Source organism: Carassius gibelio, chromosome B2, assembly GCF_023724105.1.
Source record: "Carassius gibelio isolate Cgi1373 ecotype wild population from Czech Republic chromosome B2, carGib1.2-hapl.c, whole genome shotgun sequence".
Classification (NCBI taxonomy): domain Eukaryota; kingdom Metazoa; phylum Chordata; class Actinopteri; order Cypriniformes; family Cyprinidae; genus Carassius; species Carassius gibelio.
Window position 1 is genome coordinate 19,443,466 of NC_068397.1, and position 24,451 is coordinate 19,467,916.

Below are 24,451 nucleotides of genomic sequence, written 5' to 3' on the forward strand. Positions count from 1 at the left end.
TTTTTTTGTTACTTGTATCTAATTTAATGCAACTTATGCATGAATTAAAGCATTTTAACCTTTTAGCACATGATGCATTCATTCTTTCCAAGTGAAGACTATTGATGTAATTATGACAATACTAGAGAAAAGTTCACTCTGCTTTTATGATTAGTGCAGTAAAACATAATGTCATGGAGTACAGCAGGTCTCAAAATTACAGAGAGGCTGTTATCATGATCATTTTAACAAATGAAACAAATGTTTGCTCTGCAGGATTTATCTTACTTTGTGAAATATTAGAACTTTAGCATATAAATAGCATAAATTAAGGATTTTACTCAGCAGAGAACTTAGAGGAAACCATAAGAACCAATTCTAGACAGCCATTGGAATGCCATTAGTACCGACTGTAATACTGCTGTACAGTGTGCTTTTTTATCTGGCTTCAGGAAGTAATAAAAAGCTGACAGGTGAAAAGTTGCATTTGAGGTTGTTGAGTCCACTGAACTTTAAAGCACATTGATAAGCATCCCTCATTATAAATGATCTAGATAAGGAATGATCTCTAGTCTCTGCAACTTGTTCCACTGGCTCCACAAGAGACAATCGGAGGAACAGTAGCTTATTGAGAACCTCTTCGTCCAAGTTCTCTTCAAAATGAGAGGACTGTTTCTGCTGCTGCTTGGTAAGAGGTGTTTTTGTTTTATTTAAATTTCGATAAAATAGATTGGTGTAAAGGTCAGGAAGGTCATCGGGGCCATCCACATTCTTTAATGATTGTTTCCCCTTATAAATGTGTGGATTTTATGAAATCCTTTCCTTAAGGTTCCATTCAAAAATCTGGATATGCCTGTTTGAATTTGTGTTTCATTAAGGAATCATTTAAATTATCTCAGTGCTTAAATGAACTGGATAAGATGAGATCGAAAAATGCAAAGAGTTTGCAGATGTGTTATCAGTTGCTGCATAATTCCCACCCTGAATAATTTAATGCTTTTGAAGACTTCTCTATTAGAATTTAGAGATAATAAATAATGCTTATGTTATGTGCATCTAAATGTTTATATGTGCATAGAATTTTATCTAACACTTTACCACTCTAAATTTTAATGCAATAGAATTCTTAAAATGCAGAATGCACAATTTACTTTCTTTTTTTTCCACTGCTATACATTTTGCATTGTATAAGGAGCTTCAATGGGCTTGGCCTCCTGTCCTGATGGACAGTTCCAATGTGCTCATTCTCAAGTCTGTGTTTCCATGGAGCAAGTGTGTGATTTCCACCCCGACTGTGCAGATGGATCAGATGAAGAGTTCTGTGGTAGTTACTGTATTATATCATACACCCTTATTCTCATCCCATCAGATTATATTTTCCCTTGCTGATCACACATAGGCTACATCTTTAATATGAAAACTACAAAAATAGAATCCTGTATAACAGTGGCATTGCTTTGTGGTATTGCATTCAAATAAATGGAAAATGATAGCTTTACAATGTAATGCTAAATTCACAATATAATAAATATCCTTCCTCTCAGGCTCTTGTGACTTTGAGGAACATGCATGCGGATGGAATGATTCCAGTTATGATGAATTCAAATGGCGACGGGAGATGGCAAATGTCAGTTCTATCCCTGGTGTGGACCATACCACAGGATCACCATGGGGTAGGCCTTTGGACTAGGACAATCATTGGACTTGATTTGAAATCATGTGAAGTTTTATATTTAGACTTATGTATTATTTATAGGTGGAATTATGCATTTAGAAGGTGATAATCCAGGTATATGGTCACAAGCTGTTTTGGAGCACACACTTCCCCAGCCCACTGCACTCGGATGCAAGATAAGGTGCAAAGGCAACGCAAACAATTAGTTTTAACTCTAGGCTTCACTGCATGTTTATCTGTATATACTATAAGAATGAGAGTACAGCTTTGCGACTTTACATTTTAGCTTTTGGTATCATCTCCATGATGCTGCAAGTACCTCTTCCAAATTTTCCCTAAGTTTGATCCGCAACACTTCACCTGAAGAGTTATGGTCAATTAAAAAGGGCCAGACTGACGGTTGGGAAAATGCTTCGTTGTTAATTGGTAATCTTTTTTCGGGCTCGAAGGTAATGCACTGCATGCACAGTCATCGTAATCATGATCATTTTTTAGATGCTCTAATTGGGAGATTTGTTTGCATATACTGTTCTTTACTTGTTAATGATTTCTTATTCAATTTCAAAAACACAGCTTGCATTTTCTGTGGATCCTGTATACATTGGAAATCAGGATATCATGCTGGATGACATTACACTGACAGACTGTGCAGAGGGAGACATTCCTGCAGGTTCAGACCAGCTCAGCTGTGACTTCGAGAAAGACGACTGTTCCTGGTACCACGACCAGTCAGCTGACCTCAAATGGAAAAGAGAATACGGACAGAACCCTTCCTTTGATTATCAGGGACCTACACATGATCACACCACTGGCTCTGGTACATATACATATAATACTACATATATTTACAGACATATGTTAATGAAAGGACCATTTATTTAATCAGAAATATAGTAAAAACAGTTGCATTGTGAAAATAACTGTTTTCTTTAATATATTTTAAAATGACATTTAGTCTTGTGAAAGTTTTGTTGCCATTACTCCAGTTTTCAATGTTACATGATCCTTCAGAAATCATTCTATCATCATCATCAATCATTTGGTCAAGAAACATTTAGCTGAAAACAGTTCTGCTGTCTAATATTTTGGAAAAATCATAATTTGCCTTTTCAGGATTCTTTGATTAATATAAAAGCTAAAAGAATAACATTTATTAGAAATTTTATATTATTTATGCATTATAAATGTCTTCACTATCACTTTAAATCAGTCATGCATTACTGGTGAATACAAGTATTAATTTCTTAAAAGAAATACTGACCTTTACATCTGAAGAGTAAACTATTTTTTATGTATAATTTATTAGGCATGCTATTTGTAAAATGTTTACTTTCTGAGAGCATTAATCTCACTTTAATGTAAACTAATATATTATATATATATATATATTTTTTTTTCATGCAGGCTATTTCATGTATATAGCACCACAAAGGTCCTTCAAACCACCTAAAACAGCCAGATTAATCAGTTTTCCACAGCGGGCCAAATGTGTCAGCTTCTGGTATCTAATCTACGGTGGAAGCATTGGTGAGTTAAGATGGCATCTCTCATCATGCTCTTTGATGAAGGAAGTATAGAGTATAGAGTGGGAATTGTATATATTGTATCTGTGTATCTGTGCCACCTTTACTTATCAACACATAATCTTCACCAAACAAAATCTCTAACTTTTTTGTGTCGGTCGGATAGATAGCTTTTGTTTATACTATTTATGTGCACAATTCAAAACTAACCAAACATGTATTTATGTTAAAGCATGTTATTACTTACTTGCATTAGAATAATTACAGTACAGTTCTAATAGTCCTTGGTTTTTCTGTGACTGTTGAAGGTTCTCTCAGATTCATCACCGAGCATGCTAATGGAAAACAGACGCTTATATGGATAAGGACAGGAACTCAAGGCAACAGGTGGCATTTTGTGGACCTAAGTTTCGCAGACACTGAAGAACCTATTCAGGTACTGAATCAAATATACTATAGCTGCATGGATATATACAATATGTACGTGTGTTCTCATGCATTGCATACAATAGTTTATATTTGAGGGCATCCTGGAAGGCACTGATGGCTACATTGCCATAGATGACGTTCAGGTGTCAAGCAGTATAAATGGGTCCTGTCCAGCTGAGCGGGAATGCACCTTCCAAGGCTCTCTGTGTGGCCTGAAGCCTGACCCTACAACAGATTTTGACTGGATCCGAACCAATGGAGAACTGGCCATCGGCACTCCCAGCCCTGCAGTGGACCATACTTTAGAAACCAATAAAGGTCTGAATATCCACCTTTGTTACAGCATAATAATAGCAGCAATGTGATGATAATTCATGTTGTTTAATCCATAGGCTTTTACCTGAGTGCACAGCTGTGGAAGTACCCAAAAGACAGCAGAGGCAGCATGCTGATGGATGTCAATCAACCGACCTCTGAGCATGGAGAATGTCTGATGTTCTGGTACCACATGAATGGAAAAGATGTAGGTTCTCTTAACATCTATGTCCTGGAGCTACACAGTGCCAGATCTCAAATACCTGTGTGGAGTGCAAGTGGAGATCAAGGAGAACACTGGAGACATGGCAGAGCAACGATCATAAGTCCTCACAGCCCATATAAGGTGCGAGTAGATGAGTTTAAGGATGCACTTCATTTTTTTTTAATATTGCTCTGTGCTTACAGTATTTTATCACCTGGGACTTAAAGTGAAAAAAAGTGAAAAGTGACGTGACATATAGCCAAGTATGGTGACCCATACTCAAAATTCATGCTCTGCATTTAACCCATCCAAAGTGCACACACACAGAGCAGTGAACACACACACACTGTGAACACACACTCAGAGCAGTGGGCAGCCATTTATGCTGCAGCACCCAGGGATCAGTTGATGGTTCGATGCCTTGCTCAAGGGTACCTAAGTCATGGTATCGAAAGTGGAGAGAGCACTGTACATGCACTCCCCCCATTTACAATTCCTGCCGGCCCGAGACTCGAACTCACAACCCTGCGTTTGCGAGTACGACTCTCTAACTATTAGGCCACGACTTCCCCAGTTTAAATAAGACTTTAAACTGGCTAATAGCGATGATCATCTAAAACAAAAGTAGTTAGGTACTGATTCTAGATTTCATTGCTTTTCAAGCAGGCATACATGATTAATTTATAATAGGAGTGAAAGTGTGTAACAATTGGGTGGTTACAACATGAAGAGTTTAATATTCAATCTCCAAATGTCAGCCTCCATGTGGTGACCAGCTCCATGTAAAATTTTACATTTTTATCAGGCTATTGATTTAACTTTAAACACTTTCTGTAATTATTTACTTTAAATAATTATTTTGTAAAACGTGCTTAAGTGCTCCTTTGTAATTTTACATATTTGCTTTAAAATGGGAGGTTTTGGCCTGTTGCAGTTGGCAGAGTTTTGATTATGGTTTCTGTTTGCTTTTAACAGCACATTCTATATAAACATGAAAAGTGTCTGTGCATACACTCATACAGCCATCCTGCTAATATCTCTTTTAAAGTAGAGCCATAAGAACAGTATGATATGTAAAATATTAACTTGGAACATTAAAAATCAAGGTCATACAATTGGTAGGAAGTATTGGTTGCACAATAAGGCTTATTGGCCAATAATCTGAGCTGCATGTGCAGTGGTGTGTAGCTGGTCATATATGTATACCCTTTATTAAACAAACAAAATAAAAAATCACTACAGTCTTTTCTTACGGCCACTTTTTAATTTTGACAGAATGCATGCTGTATTTTTGAATGTCTGTCAATGGAGAAAGAGGTGTTTTGCTCACATAAAGTTGTAGTTACATAGCTTCTACCAGCTGGGTCTAAGTGCTAAAGCTAACCAGCAAATCTTGAATTCTGCACACAAACAAATGTGTAACTTTCATTCATGTAATCCAGTCATGTCTCAGCCTCTGGTTTTCTGCTTGGACAACAGGTCGTATTTGAAGCAGTAGTTGGAGATGATCAGAAGCATGACATTGCTATTGATGACTTAACAATCCTAAATGAACCGTGCCCACCTCATGGTGAGTCCTCAACTTTCATAATCACAACATTATTCCATTGCTTCGGATTTTGAAGCAGTAGAGTAATTCATTATCATATATTCACCTCACAAAGCACTTGACAACAATGTGACTGTTATACCATCTATATTAAGCAGTGAACATTATTTTCTTCAGGGTTTTGTGATTTTGAGATGGACATGTGTGGATGGTTGAATACTCGTGTCACTGTCTCCAGTGTTGACTGGAGCTGGACCTCTGGGACCAGTGATGTTTTATTTACTCCTGAGGTTGACCACACCACCAACACTGCCATAGGTAAATATCAACACTGACTTAATATTGTATGTATCAGGAAAATGCTCCCTTTATGTAATTATTTAATCAAATTATTTGAATCACACTCAAAGGCACATGTCCAGCAAAGGAAAGTAAAAGGTGCCAAAGGGTTGTAATACTTGGAGTGCCACAGTTTTAAACCAGCTGCTCTTATTCAGGTCTAACAACTCTTTAAGTGGCTGCTATATGTCTTGACATCCACTGGTTCTCTTCTATCCAGGGCACTACATGGCCTTTGACTCAAAAGCCTCAACAGATCATATTGCTCATCTTCAGAGTGAGGTGATGGAGCCTGAATCTCAAGGTTGTTTGGAGTTCTGGTACCACATGAATATGTGGGGCAGTGGTGAGCATCTTTGTAGAGAGCTTGAAGTTGCTTTTAGACTTTGCAATATTTGGTCATTTAAGCACCTGATGGAATGACAAGAGTGTTCTGAAAAAAAAAAAAATATATATATATATATATATATATATATTTATTTATTTATTTATTTTTTTTTTTTTTGCTACAGCAGTTAACAGTTTACTTCCAGTCTTTGTTGCTGGTCCTAATAATTGAAAGATAGAATTGAGGGTTTTTAGAATTATCTAAAACAGTGTTTCTCAACTAAGCAAACTCCTAAAGTGGCCACAAGATAACTTAAAATTATTTCAATTAATGTTAATATATTAACGTAATTCAACCCTAATCCAAAAATAAAATGCTAAATAAATAAATAAATCAAACACATAAAATCAACATGCAAACTGAAATCATATATACTGTATATTCATTGGGGTAGTCTATTCCTATGACTAATTGAGACAGTATAAAACCATAATTTTTCTTCCATTGTATATTTTGTTTTTATTGTTTAGACAAGCTTAAACTAGCAGTTTATGTAAATGAGTCTGGTTCTCTACGCTGTCTGTGGAGTCAAATTGGCAATCAGCAGAATGTGTGGCACCATCTCACTGTTGACTACAAATCATCTGAACGACACCAGGTGAGAGGCTGATACACAAAAACATGAAAGTATACAGATACTTGACAGCAAGTGACTTAAACCTCAATGTTTGCAGATTGTGTTTGAAGCCGTGCGCTCATTCTTAGACTCTGGGGTCATTGCTTTGGATGACATCTATATCAGGAGGAACACACACTGCTCTGATCTAACCCCAACAACACCTGCACCCACAACTGAGCCCACCACACCACCTGTGTCCTCGATGGACTGCAATTTTCAGGAAGGTAAGAGACGAATAAGCAAGACATGGATGTGCGCTATAGGTATATACAAGTGTAAATGTGTGTTTATCATGGGCCGTTTGCTAAATATTCCAGATGTTTGCTTGTAGGACTATGTAACTGGGTCCAGGAGACAGATGATGGATTTGACTGGACCCATCAGAAGGCTGGAGAGGTGAATGAGCCATTGCTAGGACCTTTATATGACCACACCATAAAAAACAACAATGGTAAGATTCTATTATACAGATTTCACAGAGCTGATCAGTCTGTAATTTTTTGTCATACATCTTTTCTCTTGCAGGGTTTTATCTTATTGTAAATGTGTCTGGAGAACATGAAACCGGTGAAGCAGCTGTCATTTCCACGCCAATGATAATTCAGAGCACTGACGTCTGTATTGGATTCTGGTACTACATGTTAGGAGCATCTCTTGGAAGCTTAGATCTGCTAGTCGAGACGGTATTCAACATTGAATGTCTCATTACTTTCATTGCTTGTGAATCTTAAACTTGTTTGGATGATAAATAACTTTTTTTAAGTTAAACTCGTATAAATATTGCATGCAAACTATTTCCTATGTAGAAATTAAACAGAGCATTTTCAATATACTGTAGCTAGCATAACAGTATACTTTAAAATTGCTTTTTCAATAGGTAGTTTTATCATTTCTTTTAAACACAATATTGATAATTTTTTCTAGCAAATTTTTGTTTCAAAGGAAGTTCAGACGACCTTTTCTCAAAATCCAAAAAGTTGTTTTTGTTATGTAAAAACATGAGTATTGCTGGTTTCAGAAAACAATGGAAACCATCGTATGGACGAGAAGTGACTCCCAGACCTCTGAGTGGCTGAACGCACAGGTTTCCATTAGTACTGCGGATGTTGATCGAGTAAGAGTTGTCCCCTGAAACGTTGTCTAAACCTAAATCCGCAATTATACATATTTACCAAAAAGTAGAATGTGATTATCACCTTGTGCAGGTGAAGTTGTCAGTGATCAGAGCAGCAGGAGGCAGAGGCTTCATAGCCATCGATGACCTCAGAGTGACTGCAGGAGCCTGTGTAGAGCACAGTGAGTCGAAGGATTCAGAGCATCTTATCCAAATATCAGCCATTCTCAGCCATTAAAGCCCTCCTGTGTGATATCTCCCTCAAAGACCCGTGTGGATTCGAGTCTCCTTCACTTTGTGGCTTTGAGTCCGATGTGACTGACAGCTCTATCTGGCTCCATGTGGACGGCAGCAGTGGCCATGCAGACCATACATATAGAACTGAACTTGGTGAGTAAACAACCGTTTTTGTTGTGAAAGGATATTAGTCATGTAATAACCCATGCTATGTATTTATGTCACATGACAGGCCATTCAATGGCTGTGTTTGGAGCCAAACTTGATAAACCAGTGGTCTCAAATCTTCTGACACCAGAGTACAGCCCATCTACAGAGTCCTGCGTGCAGTTCTGGTATGCTAATAATCTTATATTTGTCCATTATGGGACAGATTTGTAGTTAAGCGCTTTCTCAGCCTTAACAATCAGTTATTGAATATTCAGTACGTTTCAGTATGTTTTGCCTGTTTGTAGGTATTGGCTGTCTGCAGGCTCAGGTGATTCTCTGTCAGTACATGTTCTTCTGAATGGGGAGCTGGGTCCAGCTCTCTGGTCTCTTTCTGGAGCATCTTCTGATAGTTGGGAGGTGGCAGAAGTCACTGTGTCATCTCCCTCTGATTTCAGAGTGAGTTTTTTTTTTTCATGTATTTGCTTCTAAAACAAAAATTCTGCTTTTCACTGATCATTTTTATACCCACCCCAGCCGAGTAGCAATTTGTCAATTTATTATTGAATCAGATTGTTTCAATAAAAGAACTGGTCCAAATGATTTGCTTTTCTTCTGTTCTTATTTTAACTTGAGTTATTTCTGGATCATAAAGAGTCATAATTTTTTTCTTTACCTGATTCAGTCTCTCCTTCCTGTGCTTTTTATTTTTTCAAAATATTACTTTCAGAGTAACAAACAAAATACCTAACAGATGCGGTTTCTGCATTTTAATATCTTCACTTATGAAAGAAGTATGCAGTATGGTATGTGTTTTTTCTGCATTTATTCATGCTTTTGCATTCACACACAGGTGGCATTCAGAGCAAAGCTCAGTGCAACATCTGAGTCATTTATTATTCTGGATGATGTCTCAGTTAAAACGGGAGCATGTTGCTCAAGAGGAAGTTGTGATTTTGAGTCAGGAAAGTGTACATGGGTGAATGCTGGTAATGATGTCAGAGATGGACATGACTGGATTCATGCAGACGGTCACTACAGAGGTCCTTTGGTCGATTACACTACTCACACTGCAGACGGTTAGAGTTTACTCCTTTATCTACTGTGTTTGTTGATTATTGCAAACATTTTTCACAACTTAAATTATATATGACAGCTGATTAGAGACAACACATGATGATCATTGTTTTTGGTGTCGCTCTCTCAGGCAAGTTTCTTTTGAGCCCATCTCTGAGGAACACGCAAGGCCAAAAAAGCAGTTCAGTGCTGATCTCAGAAAAGATCCAGCCAACCAGTGACTCTTGTTTTGAGTTCTGGTACCATATAGATGGAAGGTCTGCTCTTGCTTTCCCATATTTTTGCTGAAGCTAAAGAAACCCTTTCTTCAACTGTTGGACTGTCAGCTGTGATTAATGCAGTTTTTCTGGTGCACTTTTCTATTGGCAGTGACCCTGGAATCCTTAGAGTGCTATTAGATTCAGGTGCAACAGAGCAGGAACTGTTGTTTGAAACACAAATCACTGGGAGCAACTGGAAAAATGTCTCTGTCACCATAGCTGAGACCAAACCCTTTCAGGTGTGAAATACCCATCTATTATTTGGAAAGCTTTTACCATTATATTATATCCATTTGTAATCATGCCATGTAACATTTGTAAACCTTGAATATCAGATTCAAATAGAGGCTCAAACAGGCAGTGAAGGCTACATCGCTGTGGATGACATTAGACTGACGAATGGGCCATGTAAAGGTAAATGGCTCAGTGTTTTCTACACAGTGAAAAAGAATATTATTGTATTATAAAAGCATTATTTAAGGAATGGTTAATGTTTTGTATTGATTTACATTCAGTCATCAGTGTGGAAAGTGGAGTGTTTGTTGGCTGTGACTTCGAGACAGGCACCTGTGAATGGAAAGATATCAGTGTTGGACAGTTTGTTTGGGAAAGGGACCAGAATGGTACAACCACCGCCAACACTGGACCATCAGTGGATCACACTACTGGCACAGAGCTGGGTAAAATCTTTCAGACGACAAAGATCCCAGAATAATTCTATTACCTTTTTTTTTTTTTTTTAACCATTCAAAAACTTAGGTGAGTTTTTTTTATATGTATATTTTTTAGGAAAATTATCTTATGTTCGTCAAGGCTGCATTTATATGATCAAAAATACAGTAAAAACAGTAATATTTTGAAAAAAAATATTAGAATTCAAAGTACTGTATCTGTTGTCTTTTGAAATCTTTTTCCTGTGATGTCAAAGTTGAATTTTCTGCATTATTACTCCAGTCTTCAGAGTCACACGATCCTTTAGAAATCCTTCTTATATGCTCATATATTAATAATAATAATAATAATAATAATAATACAGTAATAATAATAATAATAATAATAATAATAATAATAATAATAATAATAATAATAATAATAATAATAATAATAATAATACATTTTATTTATATAGCACCCTTCCGGTGCTCGATCTGGTACTGAAGAAACAATATTATTATCGAAGTTGAAAACAGTTTGACCACTTGAAATTTTTCTGGAAACCATGTTTTTTTTCTCTCCATAATTCTCACAAACACAATGGTTCTCAAACTTTTCATGTATACCTGTATATCATCAAAAAAAAAAAAAAAAAGGAAATGAAATGAAATGAAATGAAAAGAAAATAAACTTAGGTAATTTAAAAATAGCAATTTTAGTACTGCCAATTGAAAATGCAAATCCACCTAACCATAAACCTACCCATCTCCACGCCCTGGCTCAAATGGTTCCAAATCTTATACATATTATTGTTACAAAATGTAGTTTTATATATCCTGTTACACATTTGTACTTGCAAAACACCATTCAGAGGGTTGTTACATGTTTGTAGTTACAAAAGTATTTTATGTGTACTTACACTGTGGTTACATACTACATAAACATGTAGTTACTTTGTAAATACACAGGTATTAGGGACACTTAATATAAAGTGGGACCATACATGTTAATAAAAAACTCTATCGACTGTACACACATAAGGCTTCAGAGGAGCATTTTAGAGCATATGGAATGCCACACTGGGTTTATGGACTGCATAATGACTTAAGGAATTGCTCAATTGTTTTCTCTGTAACCAGTTCTTTGAAACGAAATGATTCAAAGGATTAAGTCAGAATTCCCCTAATATATAATGCAAAAACAGAATGTTATCAGTGTCATATAATTAATAAAAGCATGTACTTGTTTTAGGCTGGTACATGACAGTAGAAGCCAGTCGTGGTGAGCAGAACAGCTATGCTGCTCTACAGAGTCCCACCATGAAAGAGGCCAGCAATGAGTGTCTATTGGAAGTCTACTACCACATGTTTGGAGAGAGTAAGACTAGATGTTTTAAGCGTAACATTGAGACTTTACAGAATTTCTGGTACTACAAAAATATTTATTCTCTAGTTAATTTATCTGCATTATCTCATCTTTGCCAGGTATTGGGGAACTGAAAGTGTTCCTTCAGGAGGGCACAAGGAGGACGCCCTTGTGGTGGATGTCTGGTAATCATGGAGATGAGTGGCATCGGGCAGAGTTAAGTGTGGGTCGCACACATCAAGTTTTCTCTCTCCTCTTCGAGGCTACCAGAACCTACAGTGAGCTCGGTGACATTGCTATAGATGACATCTCCTTCTTCAACTGCACTCTGCCAGGCAGGTCACAAACACATCCACTTAATCTGCAGCAGTCATATAACTGTAACCTTAAGGCCCAAGACATTAGTCAATCATACATTATTTCTTCTTCAGGGCCTCAAGAATCTTGTCAAGAGGGAATGTTTACATGTTCGAACAAGGTGTGTGTGGAGCCGAACAGAGTGTGTGACTACAGTGATGACTGTGGTGATGGTACAGATGAAGAGCTCTGTGGTATGGCTGTGGGTTATTCATGTCTGTTTGAATTATCAAAAATACAATTCTGTCATGGTCTCTTTGTTTTTGTTTTTTTAGCTTTGCAGGCACTTTTGAAGTCCAACAGGACAGTTACATAGAATGAATAACTACTGTACTGTTTTGTCGGTCTAGATGTAAAGGGTTTTACCCATCGCTGCAGTTTCGAGCATGGCATGTGCTCGTGGGAAAAGAGTGACTTGAAAGCTGGTTGGATTTTGCAGAAAGGAGAACAGGCCTGGCCAAAGCATGGACCACCGAGAGATCACACCCGCAATACTGCAGCAGGTACACCAATTCCTTCTCAAATTTAAGCACATACACTACTGTTCAAACATTTGTGGTCTGTAAGATTATTTTTTTTTTGAAAGAAATGTATAATTTTATTCAGCAAGAGCACATTAAACTTATCAAAAGTGGCAACAAAGAACTTTATAATGTTACAAACATTCTCTTCTTCATCTAAGGGCTGTTTTGTTGATGCGTGCATTTCTGGTAAGAGTGATTATGAAGTGAAGTGAGTGAAGTGAAGTGAAGTGACATTCAGCCAAGTATGGTGACCCATACTCAGAATTTGTGCTCTGCATTTAACCCATCCGAAATGCACACACACAGAGCAGTGAACACACACACACACACTGTGAGCACACACCCGGAGCAGTGGGCAGCCATTTTATGCTGCGGCACCCGGGGAGCAGTTGGGGGTTTGATGCCTTGCTCAAGGGCACCTAAGTCGTGGTATTGAAGGTGGAGAGAGAACTGTACATGCACTCCCCCCACCCACAATTCCGTCCGGCCCGAGACTAGAACCCACAACCCTTCGATTGGGAGTCCTACCCTCTAACCATTAGGCCACAACTTCCCCTGATTCTTCTACCATGGGGAACACTAATGCATTTAAGATGTGTGTGGATCCATGTCCTCATTATTTGACACCTGATGACACACACAATCTTTGCGTATTTTGTTTGATTGAAGAGCACTGCTCTCAGTTGTCTCTCATTTCAAGGAAAGAGGACAGCCAACAGCTCCCCAGAGGAAAATGAACTCGTGAGCTGAAAAAGGGTCTTTCCCTTTCACACTCATTGACCACAGATGAGAGTGAGCTAGTGCTAGTGAAGAAGTTGAGAATGAGTCCTCCCAATCCTCCTGCCCAATGTATGATGAGCTGCTTGCAGTTATGGATTGCACCACATCGAGGCTTGACTTTGCATGGAAGCGCCTCGAAGCGCCTCGTGGTCGCCTCTACGAGCGTTATCTTTCTAGCCATAGCCCTCCAACTCAAGTGAGCCTTCCACTTCTTCCCGATTTCCATGTGAAGGTTTGGAAAAATCCATTCTCATCTCACATCCATAAATTTCAGCATACTAGTTATGCCAACATTGAAGGGATGTGTGAGAATGATTAAGAGAAGATGTCCCCTGTTTAAGAGATTATGGCCTGCTATCTCTTTGTGGGGGAGACATCTTCTCTTACATCTCATTTGAATGGCACGATATATGCGGCAGAAGGTCTGGCTGCAGCCTGGTTGCATACCATGGCAGTGTTTCAGGCTTATCAGTCTGATCTGCTCTGGATAAAGTTCAGGGTCTATCCCCTGATGAGGTGGTTGAGTTGTGTCACACCACAGATCTTGCTCTCTGTGCCACTAAGCAGGCTGCCACTGCCATTGGCAGATCCATGGCGGCTATGATGGTTATGTAGAGACATCTGTGGGCGAATCTGGTGGACATCAGGTTGAAAGAGAAGGACTTTCTTCTTGATGGACCAGTTTCCCCTTGTGAGCTTTAAGTTTAAGTTTAAGAAGGTCAAGACATGCTCGGCTGCCTTTAAATCCTTCATCTACTTTACTGCTGGTTTTTGTTCTGAGTTCTGCTAGGCTATTGGTCAAAGGTGTTACAACTCAAAGGTTACATATGAGCATGTGTATACTTAACACACTAGTTATGCCTTAAGGAATTACCCATAGCAACGTCTAGACGACGCAGTGGTTCGTTCCCTCCTCAGGGAGCCATGGTTACATACATAACCTGAGGCAATTTTTTTATTTTTGTTTTATAGCAATATATAAAATGGTTAATGTACCACTGATATTTTATTTTATCGACAACAACAGACATATAATTAATTTATATACTCCAATAAGAGTAATAAAAAATACTATTATATAATCCTGGCATCAGTTGTGCTAGGTTTGGCCCTATTCATTTGTGCTGTTGTACATTCACATGCAACTATTTTAAGAAAACTATGGATCCATAGTAAACCAATTTTGTGTTATTGCTGGGGTTTTTTTTTCAGCTGTAAAACCAACAAACAGTACTTTGTATTGAGCTTATACACAAGCCAGAATCATCAAGAAGACATTAAATTGGCTGAACCGTTTAATCAGTTTGTAGTTAAGAGGATAAAACAAAGTTTGCATGTGCCAACAAATTATTGACAATAGAACACTCCCAACACATATGAAGAAAAGTCCCTGATGACGCAGTATTACAGATATGGCAGTTGTAATTTGGCTGTAGTTTCATTTTGAATCTTTTGTATGGACTTGTAATGTACAACTTATATTATTGTCCTCTTATAATGAAATTGCTATGGCATGTTCCAGGTCATTACATTACTCCAGCACATGATCTGAGTGAGATCCAGACAGCAGAGATCATCTCCAGCACCCTGCTGCCCAGCACTGATTGCACCGTGAGTCACTGTGCAGTCTCGTGTCAATCAAATAATGAGAAACACAGCCTCTTTCATAAGTACTGATATACCTTGTTCTTGCAGGTGACATTCTACCACTATTCTCATAGTGACAATAGCACATCCGCCAGGCTTGTAGTCATATCGAGGACGCTTCTTAATGGAGATGGTGACCGTATTCTATGGGACAAGTCTGTGACACAGATCTTCCTCTGGCACAGAGTGGAAGTCACCTTTTCTACCTCAGTTAAGAGCAAGGTAAGAGATTGTAACAGTATATGAGTTGTTTACATAATGTAATGCATTAAATAGGCTACTGTAATCATGCAAAATAAATAAATCTGACTCAAATTTATTTTCAGATTGTTTTCCAGTATGTGGGAATGGGTGAGGCTCATGTGCCACAGACAGCGGTGGACGATGTTTCCTTCTCTGTGACATGTGTTCATGATCCTGATAACAGCGAGCTGCCAGTCACACCTGAGCCAACAATGACACCAGCTACAGCAACACCAACGACTGCTGCTCCTCCAGCTTCACCAACAGTCAACCCTTGTAAGGTAAGGGCATTTCAGATGTAACTCTACTGTATTGTATACACTGACTTGTGTATGAAGATGACGTGTCATTTTTGCTTGATTCACACTTGGTTTGTCAAATTCAGGAGAATGAGTTTCACTGCTGGCGATCAGATGGTGTAAAGTGCATTGAAACTGGTTTTCAGTGTAATTATGTCCTAGACTGCCCTCTAGGGGAAGATGAAGAAACATGCGGTGAGTCATTCATTCATTCATTTACTTTCAGATTCTTTCCATTGACATATAATTTGTTAGCATAGGACATTATTTGGCCGAGATACAACTATCTGGAATCTGAGGATGCAAAAAAATTCAAATATTGAGAAAATAACTTTTAAATTTGTCCAAATGAAGTTCTTTGCTTTGCATATTAGTAATCAAAAATTACATCTTGATATTCATGGCAGGAAATGTAAAAAATATCTTCATTAAAACATAATCTTTACTTAATATCCTATTGATTTTTTGGCATAAAATAAAAAAAAATCATTTTGACCCATACAATGTATTTTTGGGCTATTGCTACAAATATACTTATTACTGGCTTTGTGGTCCAAGGTCACAAATGTAAAACATTTAATATAATTGTCAAAATGTATTATACATTTTCTCTTGATCACATAAAACTTATATATAAAATTATATATAAAATGTTAATTTATTATACAGTATATATTATATTATTAATCATTATATATTAAATATTATATAAATAGTTTTTAATTATAGATACTATTTATTATTAATAGTAGTATGATTGTTGTCATATCTCTCTAGGTCCATGCAATTTTGAGAATGGACAGTGCCAATGGAGTGATATAAGTGTAGGTCCTAACAAATGGCAATGGGTGAAGGCCTTAAACAACACAGACCTGCCCACTGACCACACCACTGGAACAGGTAATTTAATGCTAGATCAATCCACGAAGAGTACATATCAAAATAAATACAATTCATCTTTTTTCACCATTTACTTCCCCTCAGGGCACTACATGCAGACATATATCATGGATCCATCTAAGAATGAGGCAGTGTTTCAGAGCCCATCTCTGCCTATCAGCTCTACATACTGTCAACTTCTGTGAGTTCATTTGTAATGATGATGTGCAAAATTTAATAAAAAAAAGCCAAGTAAAATATTCTTGTGAAACAAACAGTTACTTCCATTACACAATACTAAATCATGTTCCTTGTACCCGATCGTCCTCTCTTGTTTATCTCTTGGACACTAGGTTTCACTTCCACATGGGTGCAGGAAGTGTAGGCAATCTCAGTGTGATCCTGCAGAAGGGAGAGGAGGACAGGAAGCTGCTCTGGTCACGATCCAGCAGCACAGCAACTCAATGGGTCCCAGAACACTTACCACTGGGCAAACAAGAGCAGCCTTACAGGGTATGCCAATGTCAAAGCACTTACTCTAAACATGCAATCATAAGTCTGATCCTTAGAGATTAATCCTTGAGTATCCCTGTCTCATATATTCAGACAAGACATATTTTTAATTTGTACGATTTAAGATCATTTTCAGCAGCCAGACCTCACTCAGACAGGACGATTCTAGGTCTACAACTCAGACCATGGCCCTGGATGATATCTCCTTCCACAACTGTGAGAAAGACTACCAGGCTCCAGGTGGGTTATCTGCTGAGAAGTTAGATTTGAGCTGTATAATGATGTTACTTCTTTTAAATGACAAGGTTATCATGTTTTACCTTGTTATGGAATTAAACTAGAAATGAATAGTGTAATATTTTGACTACTTCTGTACACTAATATTTTAAAGTTTCAGGTCATTTTTTTCAATACTTTCATTTAACAGGAACACATCACATTTATCAAAAGTGACAGTAAATCAATTTATAATGTTATGAAATAATTCCATTGAAATTCCATTTTTCCTGAATCCTGAAAAAAAATTTATTGCAGAAATATGAATCAGCTCAGCTGTTTTCAACATTGATAATAAAAGTTTCCTGGGCACCGAATCAGCAGCTGTAATAAAAATTCAGCTTTGCCAGCAGAGGAATAAATTATATTTTGAAATGTATTAAAATAGTAAACAGTAGTTTTTAAATTATACAAATATTTCACAATATTACTGTTTTTACTGTATTTTGGGTCAAAGAAATGTAGCTTTTTTTAGGTTTCTTATAACAACATAAAAAAATTACAAACTCCAAAATGTTTGGAAGGTATACTTAGCATTTTTAAATGTGTAGTTTTATTATGAGATTGTGCCTCAGTTTTCCTGTACTCCAGACTTTTCCTTGGCCACATGCTCCTTTGAGAAGGACTTGTGTGGGTGGATCCAGGGAGCTGCAGAGGACCTAGACTGGGAGAGAAGGAGCGGACCTACTGAGACCCCAAATGCAGGTCCTCCGGGCGACCACACCAGTGGAAATGGTAAGCCAACAACCATTATCACCATATCACTATCAGCTCTATCATCACATGTCTTAATTATGTGTCTCTTGCTCTATTACAGGGTATTATTTGCACATCAAGAGCTCAAGTAACAGCAGAGCGGGGAACATGGCTCATCTGAAGTCTCCTCTGTCTCCCCCAGCTGGACCTGATGGGTATTGCTTCACGTTCTGGTATCACATGTTTGGAGCAACAGTGGGATCACTAAGAATGTCTATATATGACATTTCATCCAACCACATCACATCAGTAAGACTCACAAAAAAATAAAATGTTCAGGGCATTTTTATGGGTTATTCTAATTTCAGATGTAAGAAATTTTCTTCTAAAATGTGCATTTTTATCAGCTTGCTTTGTTTAGGTTCAGTAATTTTACTTTAATGGCAATGTATAGGTCCTTTTCTATGCCATTAAAGTGAAATAGCTCAAAAAAAGCCAGAAGAAAACTCTAATTTTAGAAGAAAATTTGAGGCTTTTGCATCTGAACTCTTCAAATGCTGTTATAGTAAAATGTAAATGCTTTACTCTTATAGTAAATGTTTTACTATAAAATATGTTTTATAATTACCAGATTTGTTTTTTTTTTTATTTGTTCCCCCCTTAAACTGTAGATGTGGCAAAGGAAGGGTTCTCAGGGGAACGAATGGCAGATGGCTCAGAGTCATGTCAAACTGACACAAGTCCATCAGATATTAATTGAGGCTTCAGTTGGAGGGCCGTCTGGTCATATTGCTATAGATGATTTATCTGTCACTAAAGGTGCCTGTGCTCCCACAGGTAATTAATAACATAGCTTAGCATTTGGTCTGTTGTTTTTCACACTGTCCTGTTGAAATGTCCTCCATGCTTGCTAGAGCACCACAAAAATTTGGCACAGCTGTAACATAATGTAGTATTTATCCATCTAGATGCCATTTTCAGTATCAAACTTTAACTGTCAGATTGGTGACAAATTTAGGGCATTGATTAATGTCAAAAACAACTTCTTTAAAATGCAAAAATGTGAGCCTGGTAATTTGATTAAGGGAATCTTGACCGTAAACCTTTATTGCATTACTTTTAAATATTACACTTATGATAATCCTTTATATAACTAGGTTTAAGAAGTAGTGAAACAACAATATATCTTTGAACATTGACAGTTAAGTGTTTTTTTTATTATTAAAATACATGAAATATTGGTACTATATTGGTTATCTTTAGAGTTTTGTATTTTTAGATAATTTTTTTATATATTTAATCATGTATGCTAATTTATCAAATTTGTACAGTTAAAATTATCTTTGCCATCATCTAATGAATATTTAAAAACATTAATAATTTGATATTGCAGTTAATTGTAATCTCAAAATGAAAAATTATATATATATATATATATATATATAAGTGTGTGTGTGTGTGTGTGTGTGTGTTAAATTAATATGTTGTGATGCCTATATTCACTTGTTGAATTTAAAACATTTTTTTTTAATTATTATTATACATTGTTTTGGACAGATTTATTATATCAGCACATCCTTACATTTATAAATGAATGTTTTTGAATATTACCAATCCATAATTGTTTCAGATGGAGTTTGTGACTTTGAGGAGGGGGATTGTGGCTGGATACAGCAGACAGATGATGACCTGGACTGGATCCGGGTGTCAGGAAATAATGTCCGATCTAAATCTAGACCTGGTTTTGATCATACAACCAACACAGCGAGTGGACACTACTTTTATATGGAAAGTGCGCCTGCCCATGTGCAAGGACATACTGCTAGAATGACATCACAGCTTCAAACAGGCAAGAGAGAATCACGTCTCTTCATAACAACTGTGAAATGTTTAAACCATTACCTTTAGAGTCAGAAAACTTCCATGAAAAGAAACAATCCTCTTTCCCAGGGAATGCCAAGTGTCTCCAGCTGTGGTATTACATGGAGGGACAGGGCACTGGGACACTAAATCTGTATCAGCAGTTCTCAGACAAAGATCAGCCCCTGCTGGTGACCCAGTCTGGAGAACAGGGTGGACTGTGGAGGTTTGCTCAGACTCCTCTTACCGTCTCAGAGTCAAACTACAGGGTGAGTCCCTGAATCAGCGCTCTCTCTGATCATCCAGCACATATTTTCAGACTTACAGTCAAAGATTATTGCAAATGCTGGCCTCAAAGTTACATGCAGTTGCTGTCACTGGTCTGTACAGCAATCACGGATCACAAGCTGCACATACTGTATCTGTTCACCAAAATACAGTCTGTACCCTTGAGTTTAATGATGTGGAACTGCAGGAGTGTCCTCATTAACACAGCTGTCTTTTCAGATTGTGGTGGAGGGGGTTACAGGCCAAACTGAACAGGGAGTCATAGCACTTGATGATGTTCAGGTCTCAAACTATCCCTGCACTGCTTCAGGACAGTGTGACTTTGAGGTAAACTTGTGCAGCTGGATGAATCTGTTGGAGGAGGATGATGCTGACTGGCTGAGAGCCCAGGCAGGCACTGGAAACCACACACGACCCAGTGTGGATCACACCACCAACACTTCCACAGGTGAGCCGGAAGATTTCACAGAGCTTCCTTCAAATGTTAGAATTGGTTTATGAAGGAAGTATAGATATATCTGATGTTGTGTTTTCTGTGAATTGGGAAAGAAACTGTGGCACTGTTTTCAAGCGATCCGAGTGTCAAACTACACTATAAATTTTGTTTTGATAAAACAGAGATAGATAGAGTGCAAAAAATCAAGTCTTTATTTTACCCAAAAACACTATGATAAACATATAATGTTTTTTTTTTTTTAATTTAGAGCTGTCAATGCGACAGAATTCAGTGGGAAGTGCATACACAATATAATTCACACACGTATGTCAGTTCATATCAGTACACAGAGAAAAGTTGCTTCAGCTGTGGATAGTGTCAAACTAGAAGTTTATTGTCACAGTAAAATAGCCAAAACAATGTTCTGCTGCAAAACACATGCAGTTTTATTTTGTAACCGCTAGATGGCCAAAGGTTAATATTTTAAATATTGTTACAATGTGTTTAAAAATGTTTTGTGCCACATTTGTTCTAGCCATAACCAAAGGTCATCAAAAAACACATGACATCATTGCCTTTGTTGTATAACACGGAAGGCCCTCCTACTCACCTGTCTGTTGAGAGAATTGGGCTTGAAAAGAATATATTTCTATATATATTAAAATCCAGTTTTATTCAGTAGTGGCATTTTGTTTTTAAAACGAAAAAGTGATGACTGAAAACACTCTTGTTTATGGATTTGTAGAATACAAATTTGAATAAAAAATAAGACTTGGGTTTTTCATGTAAATGATACAGCGAGTCACCTAGTGGTTACAGGTAACAGAGAAAAGATCACTGACAAATAATGATTGACTCTAAACAGGTCTTTTTAGTATATGATTCAAAGACAAGATTCTCTTTGATGATTTGCAAAATTAGCATTTAACACAAATATGCTTTTTTTATAGTTATCAAATCAGGGCCTTTGTTAAAATATAATCACAAGTGGTGACACTCATTTAATACACAAGAAAATACCAGTTGTAAACAGTGATGCTGGTATGTTTTTAGGTTATTACCTTTATATGGACAGTTCTGTGGGGGCCTGGGGAGACACTGCCATGATCCTGAGTGAGATATTCACCCCTGACAGCAGAGGACACTGCTTCACATTCTGCTATCATATGTATGGAGACAATGTTGGAACGCTCAGGTTATACAAAAATAACAGGTACAGGACTGTGGCCAAAAAAACATATTTTATGAATGTGTACATGGATCACAACTCATGGAGACGATTCTTTCCCAGGACCGCACATAACAGCGGAAATAAGTTTGGCCAGATAGCATGGGAGGAGTCAGGAGATCAGGGCGATGTGTGGAGGAAAGGCAACATCTATGTGGCATACCAAGAGCCTTTCTGGGTATCAAACTCCATCATGCAGACCTCACAGGATCAACTCAAAACAAAACATTTGTACAGTGCATCATTGTTGTTCTCCTCTCTCCACAGTTTATATTTGAATACCTGAAGGGAGCAGGTCCCAAAGGAAGTATAGCTATTGATGATCTCCACATCATTCCCGGGCCTTGTGATTCATATCCCACCTCTCCTCCTTCACACCACCGTGACAGTAAGTATATGAGTGCATGCCAGTCTTACATAATCTCACAAGCAGGGTCCAAATGCACTTTTTACTACACCTGCCAATGGAGGGTGAATTAAAAATGTTAGTTGTTATGTTACTTTATCATCACCAAAATATTGTCTTATAATTGTGGCTTAAACTATGTACACATCCATTTAAAAGTTTGTGGTCAGTTACACTTTTTTCCAGTCTTCAGTGTCATACTGTATGATCCTGTTGTGCTGCTTAATGTTTTTGTGGAAAATAATCTTTCATTGATTCATTCAACTTTATTTAAAGATTCACTGATGAATAGAAAGTTCAAAAGAACATCATTTATTTGAAATAGAAAATGAACATAATTTTTGTAACATTATACCTAAATGTCTTATACAAAACATCTTACTGACCCCAAACTTTCATTTTGAACCCTGCTCATATGTGTTTGAGTAAATTATTTAAATTGTGCGGTAAAGTGTGACTTGTCAGATCCTACAGCATATACTGTGTTTTCTCAGATATTTGGTTTGTTTAGCTGTAGGTATTGGCGTTGGAGTGGGAGTGACACTTTTTGTCATATTTACTGTGGGTGCTGTCCTTTTTATGCTGCAGAAAAAAACTAAAAGGTATGTTCTACTCATTATATGAATAGTTTAATGAAATAAGAATGAAACACATCTTTGAAATGTTTTGTTTCTTTACAGGGAATCTATACTTGAAGATGACATTCTTGATAGTAACTTTTCTTACACCCACTTTGACTACGACATGAGTGTGAGTATTTTTTCTAAGCTATAATCATACACTTATGCATATGGGGTTGTAAGAATTTGTCTCTGATGTTTCCTACTGCTATTGTTTTTACCAGGGTTTAACATCAACAGGAGAGGACGGCAACTCCAGTGACTTACGGAATATTTCCTTTTCAGTAGATGAAAATGACATGTCTTTTGCATAATAAGAAGAATCACGGACAGAAATAAATCCTTGTAAATATCATGTCATCTACTGTATATCTTTATTATTATGGGAAATAATTGCAGTGCTCCAACGATTTGGATTAACTGTAGCCATATGGCATTTAAATGCCTGACGGACTGAATCATTACCAAACACAGCACACACTTGAGAGGACACCATGTGATGTAAAACACAATAAAACAGCTCATTGACAATATATGTGTGATTTTTGCAGTCTCAAATATTATATAACTTCTACGTTTCTTTTATATACTTATAAATTAAGTTCTACCCTGTACCTTATTGACTTTAAATTCAAGCATATCAATTGTTCTCACTTTCTTTATTTTTAACACGTTTTTTATGTACCCTTTCACTTACAGCAATGATACTTTTGCATGTAGCTGCAGAAGCGTACTAACGTTGGCAAGCCAACTCTTTACAATTTACTTTATAAGGCTGAAAATATTATCAGTAAACACTAATGCAATATTTAGGGCTCTTTGGTTTTGTATTATATGACACCATATCAAATGACTGCACTCAAAATTTAGTTTACACAAACAACAATAACTTTTTGATGTACTAGAAATGGGTTTTGACCTTCAATAGTTTCGATGTGATGTAGTCATCACCATTAGACTTCCTATATTTCCTTTTTCCAAACATGAAATCTCAGCACGCAGAGGCTTGAGTGGAAAACATTGGACTTAAGCGACTTTATTAAACCCCTAAATCTTGAGTTGACCTACCATCATTCAGGAGAGGGCTGGCTGACGTTTCCAAACCAAAGGGTCAGAGAATCCTCTCAGCTCTATGAGACATGTCACACTGCCCTAATCCACTCATTTCTCACAGGAACCAGTTTCCTAACGGTGAGCCTTTCAAACGAGCACAGACACTCTCACACAACCACATTCAGCCATGCAAGCACGGATCAAATATCATTTAAGTGCTCAGATGAATCAAAATGAAAGGTGGAAGTTGATTTTCATGTCTGTAATGTCTCTGTTAAACTACTTTAAGGTTTCCTAAACCACTGTTTAATATGGCTCTGTTTATGCTGACACAAAGTCTGCTCTCAATGTTCAGAAGACATGGTTGACTCCAGAGTGATGTGTGGTTAAATACCTTATGTTTAAAAGTGTTTTTCCAATCAAAATTGCATTTTAGATTTCTGTGTTTCCTATTCTTCAAACACATCTTTA

General features: G+C 37.2%; 1 protein-coding gene across 1 annotated transcript; it reads left to right on the top strand.

Annotated features, from left to right (window-relative positions):
• The first annotated feature begins 234 nt into the window (after window positions 1-234).
• On the top strand, window positions 235-23,282 carry si:ch211-106h4.4 (MAM and LDL-receptor class A domain-containing protein 2). The gene is made up of 51 exons (XM_052547379.1): window positions 235-667; window positions 1,172-1,303; window positions 1,524-1,652; window positions 1,736-1,835; window positions 1,941-2,103; window positions 2,228-2,471; window positions 3,059-3,181; window positions 3,486-3,613; window positions 3,690-3,924; window positions 3,999-4,267; window positions 5,606-5,696; window positions 5,853-5,993; window positions 6,235-6,360; window positions 6,873-7,000; window positions 7,077-7,245; window positions 7,353-7,472; window positions 7,547-7,704; window positions 8,040-8,135; window positions 8,227-8,317; window positions 8,403-8,525; window positions 8,605-8,707; window positions 8,828-8,978; window positions 9,373-9,598; window positions 9,727-9,853; window positions 9,966-10,095; window positions 10,192-10,270; window positions 10,372-10,536; window positions 11,762-11,887; window positions 11,995-12,210; window positions 12,307-12,426; window positions 12,583-12,735; window positions 15,059-15,147; window positions 15,232-15,405; window positions 15,510-15,707; window positions 15,812-15,920; window positions 16,503-16,625; window positions 16,710-16,806; window positions 16,958-17,117; window positions 17,243-17,357; window positions 17,985-18,128; window positions 18,211-18,398; window positions 18,761-18,926; window positions 19,720-19,938; window positions 20,040-20,218; window positions 20,457-20,685; window positions 21,727-21,886; window positions 21,965-22,079; window positions 22,169-22,289; window positions 22,819-22,909; window positions 22,988-23,057; window positions 23,152-23,282. The coding sequence occupies exons 1-51, from the start codon at window positions 640-642 to the stop codon at window positions 23,239-23,241; spliced, it is 7,227 nt and encodes a 2,408-aa protein (XP_052403339.1). The 5' UTR covers window positions 235-639; the 3' UTR covers window positions 23,242-23,282.
• The last annotated feature ends 1,169 nt before the right edge of the window (window positions 23,283-24,451 follow it).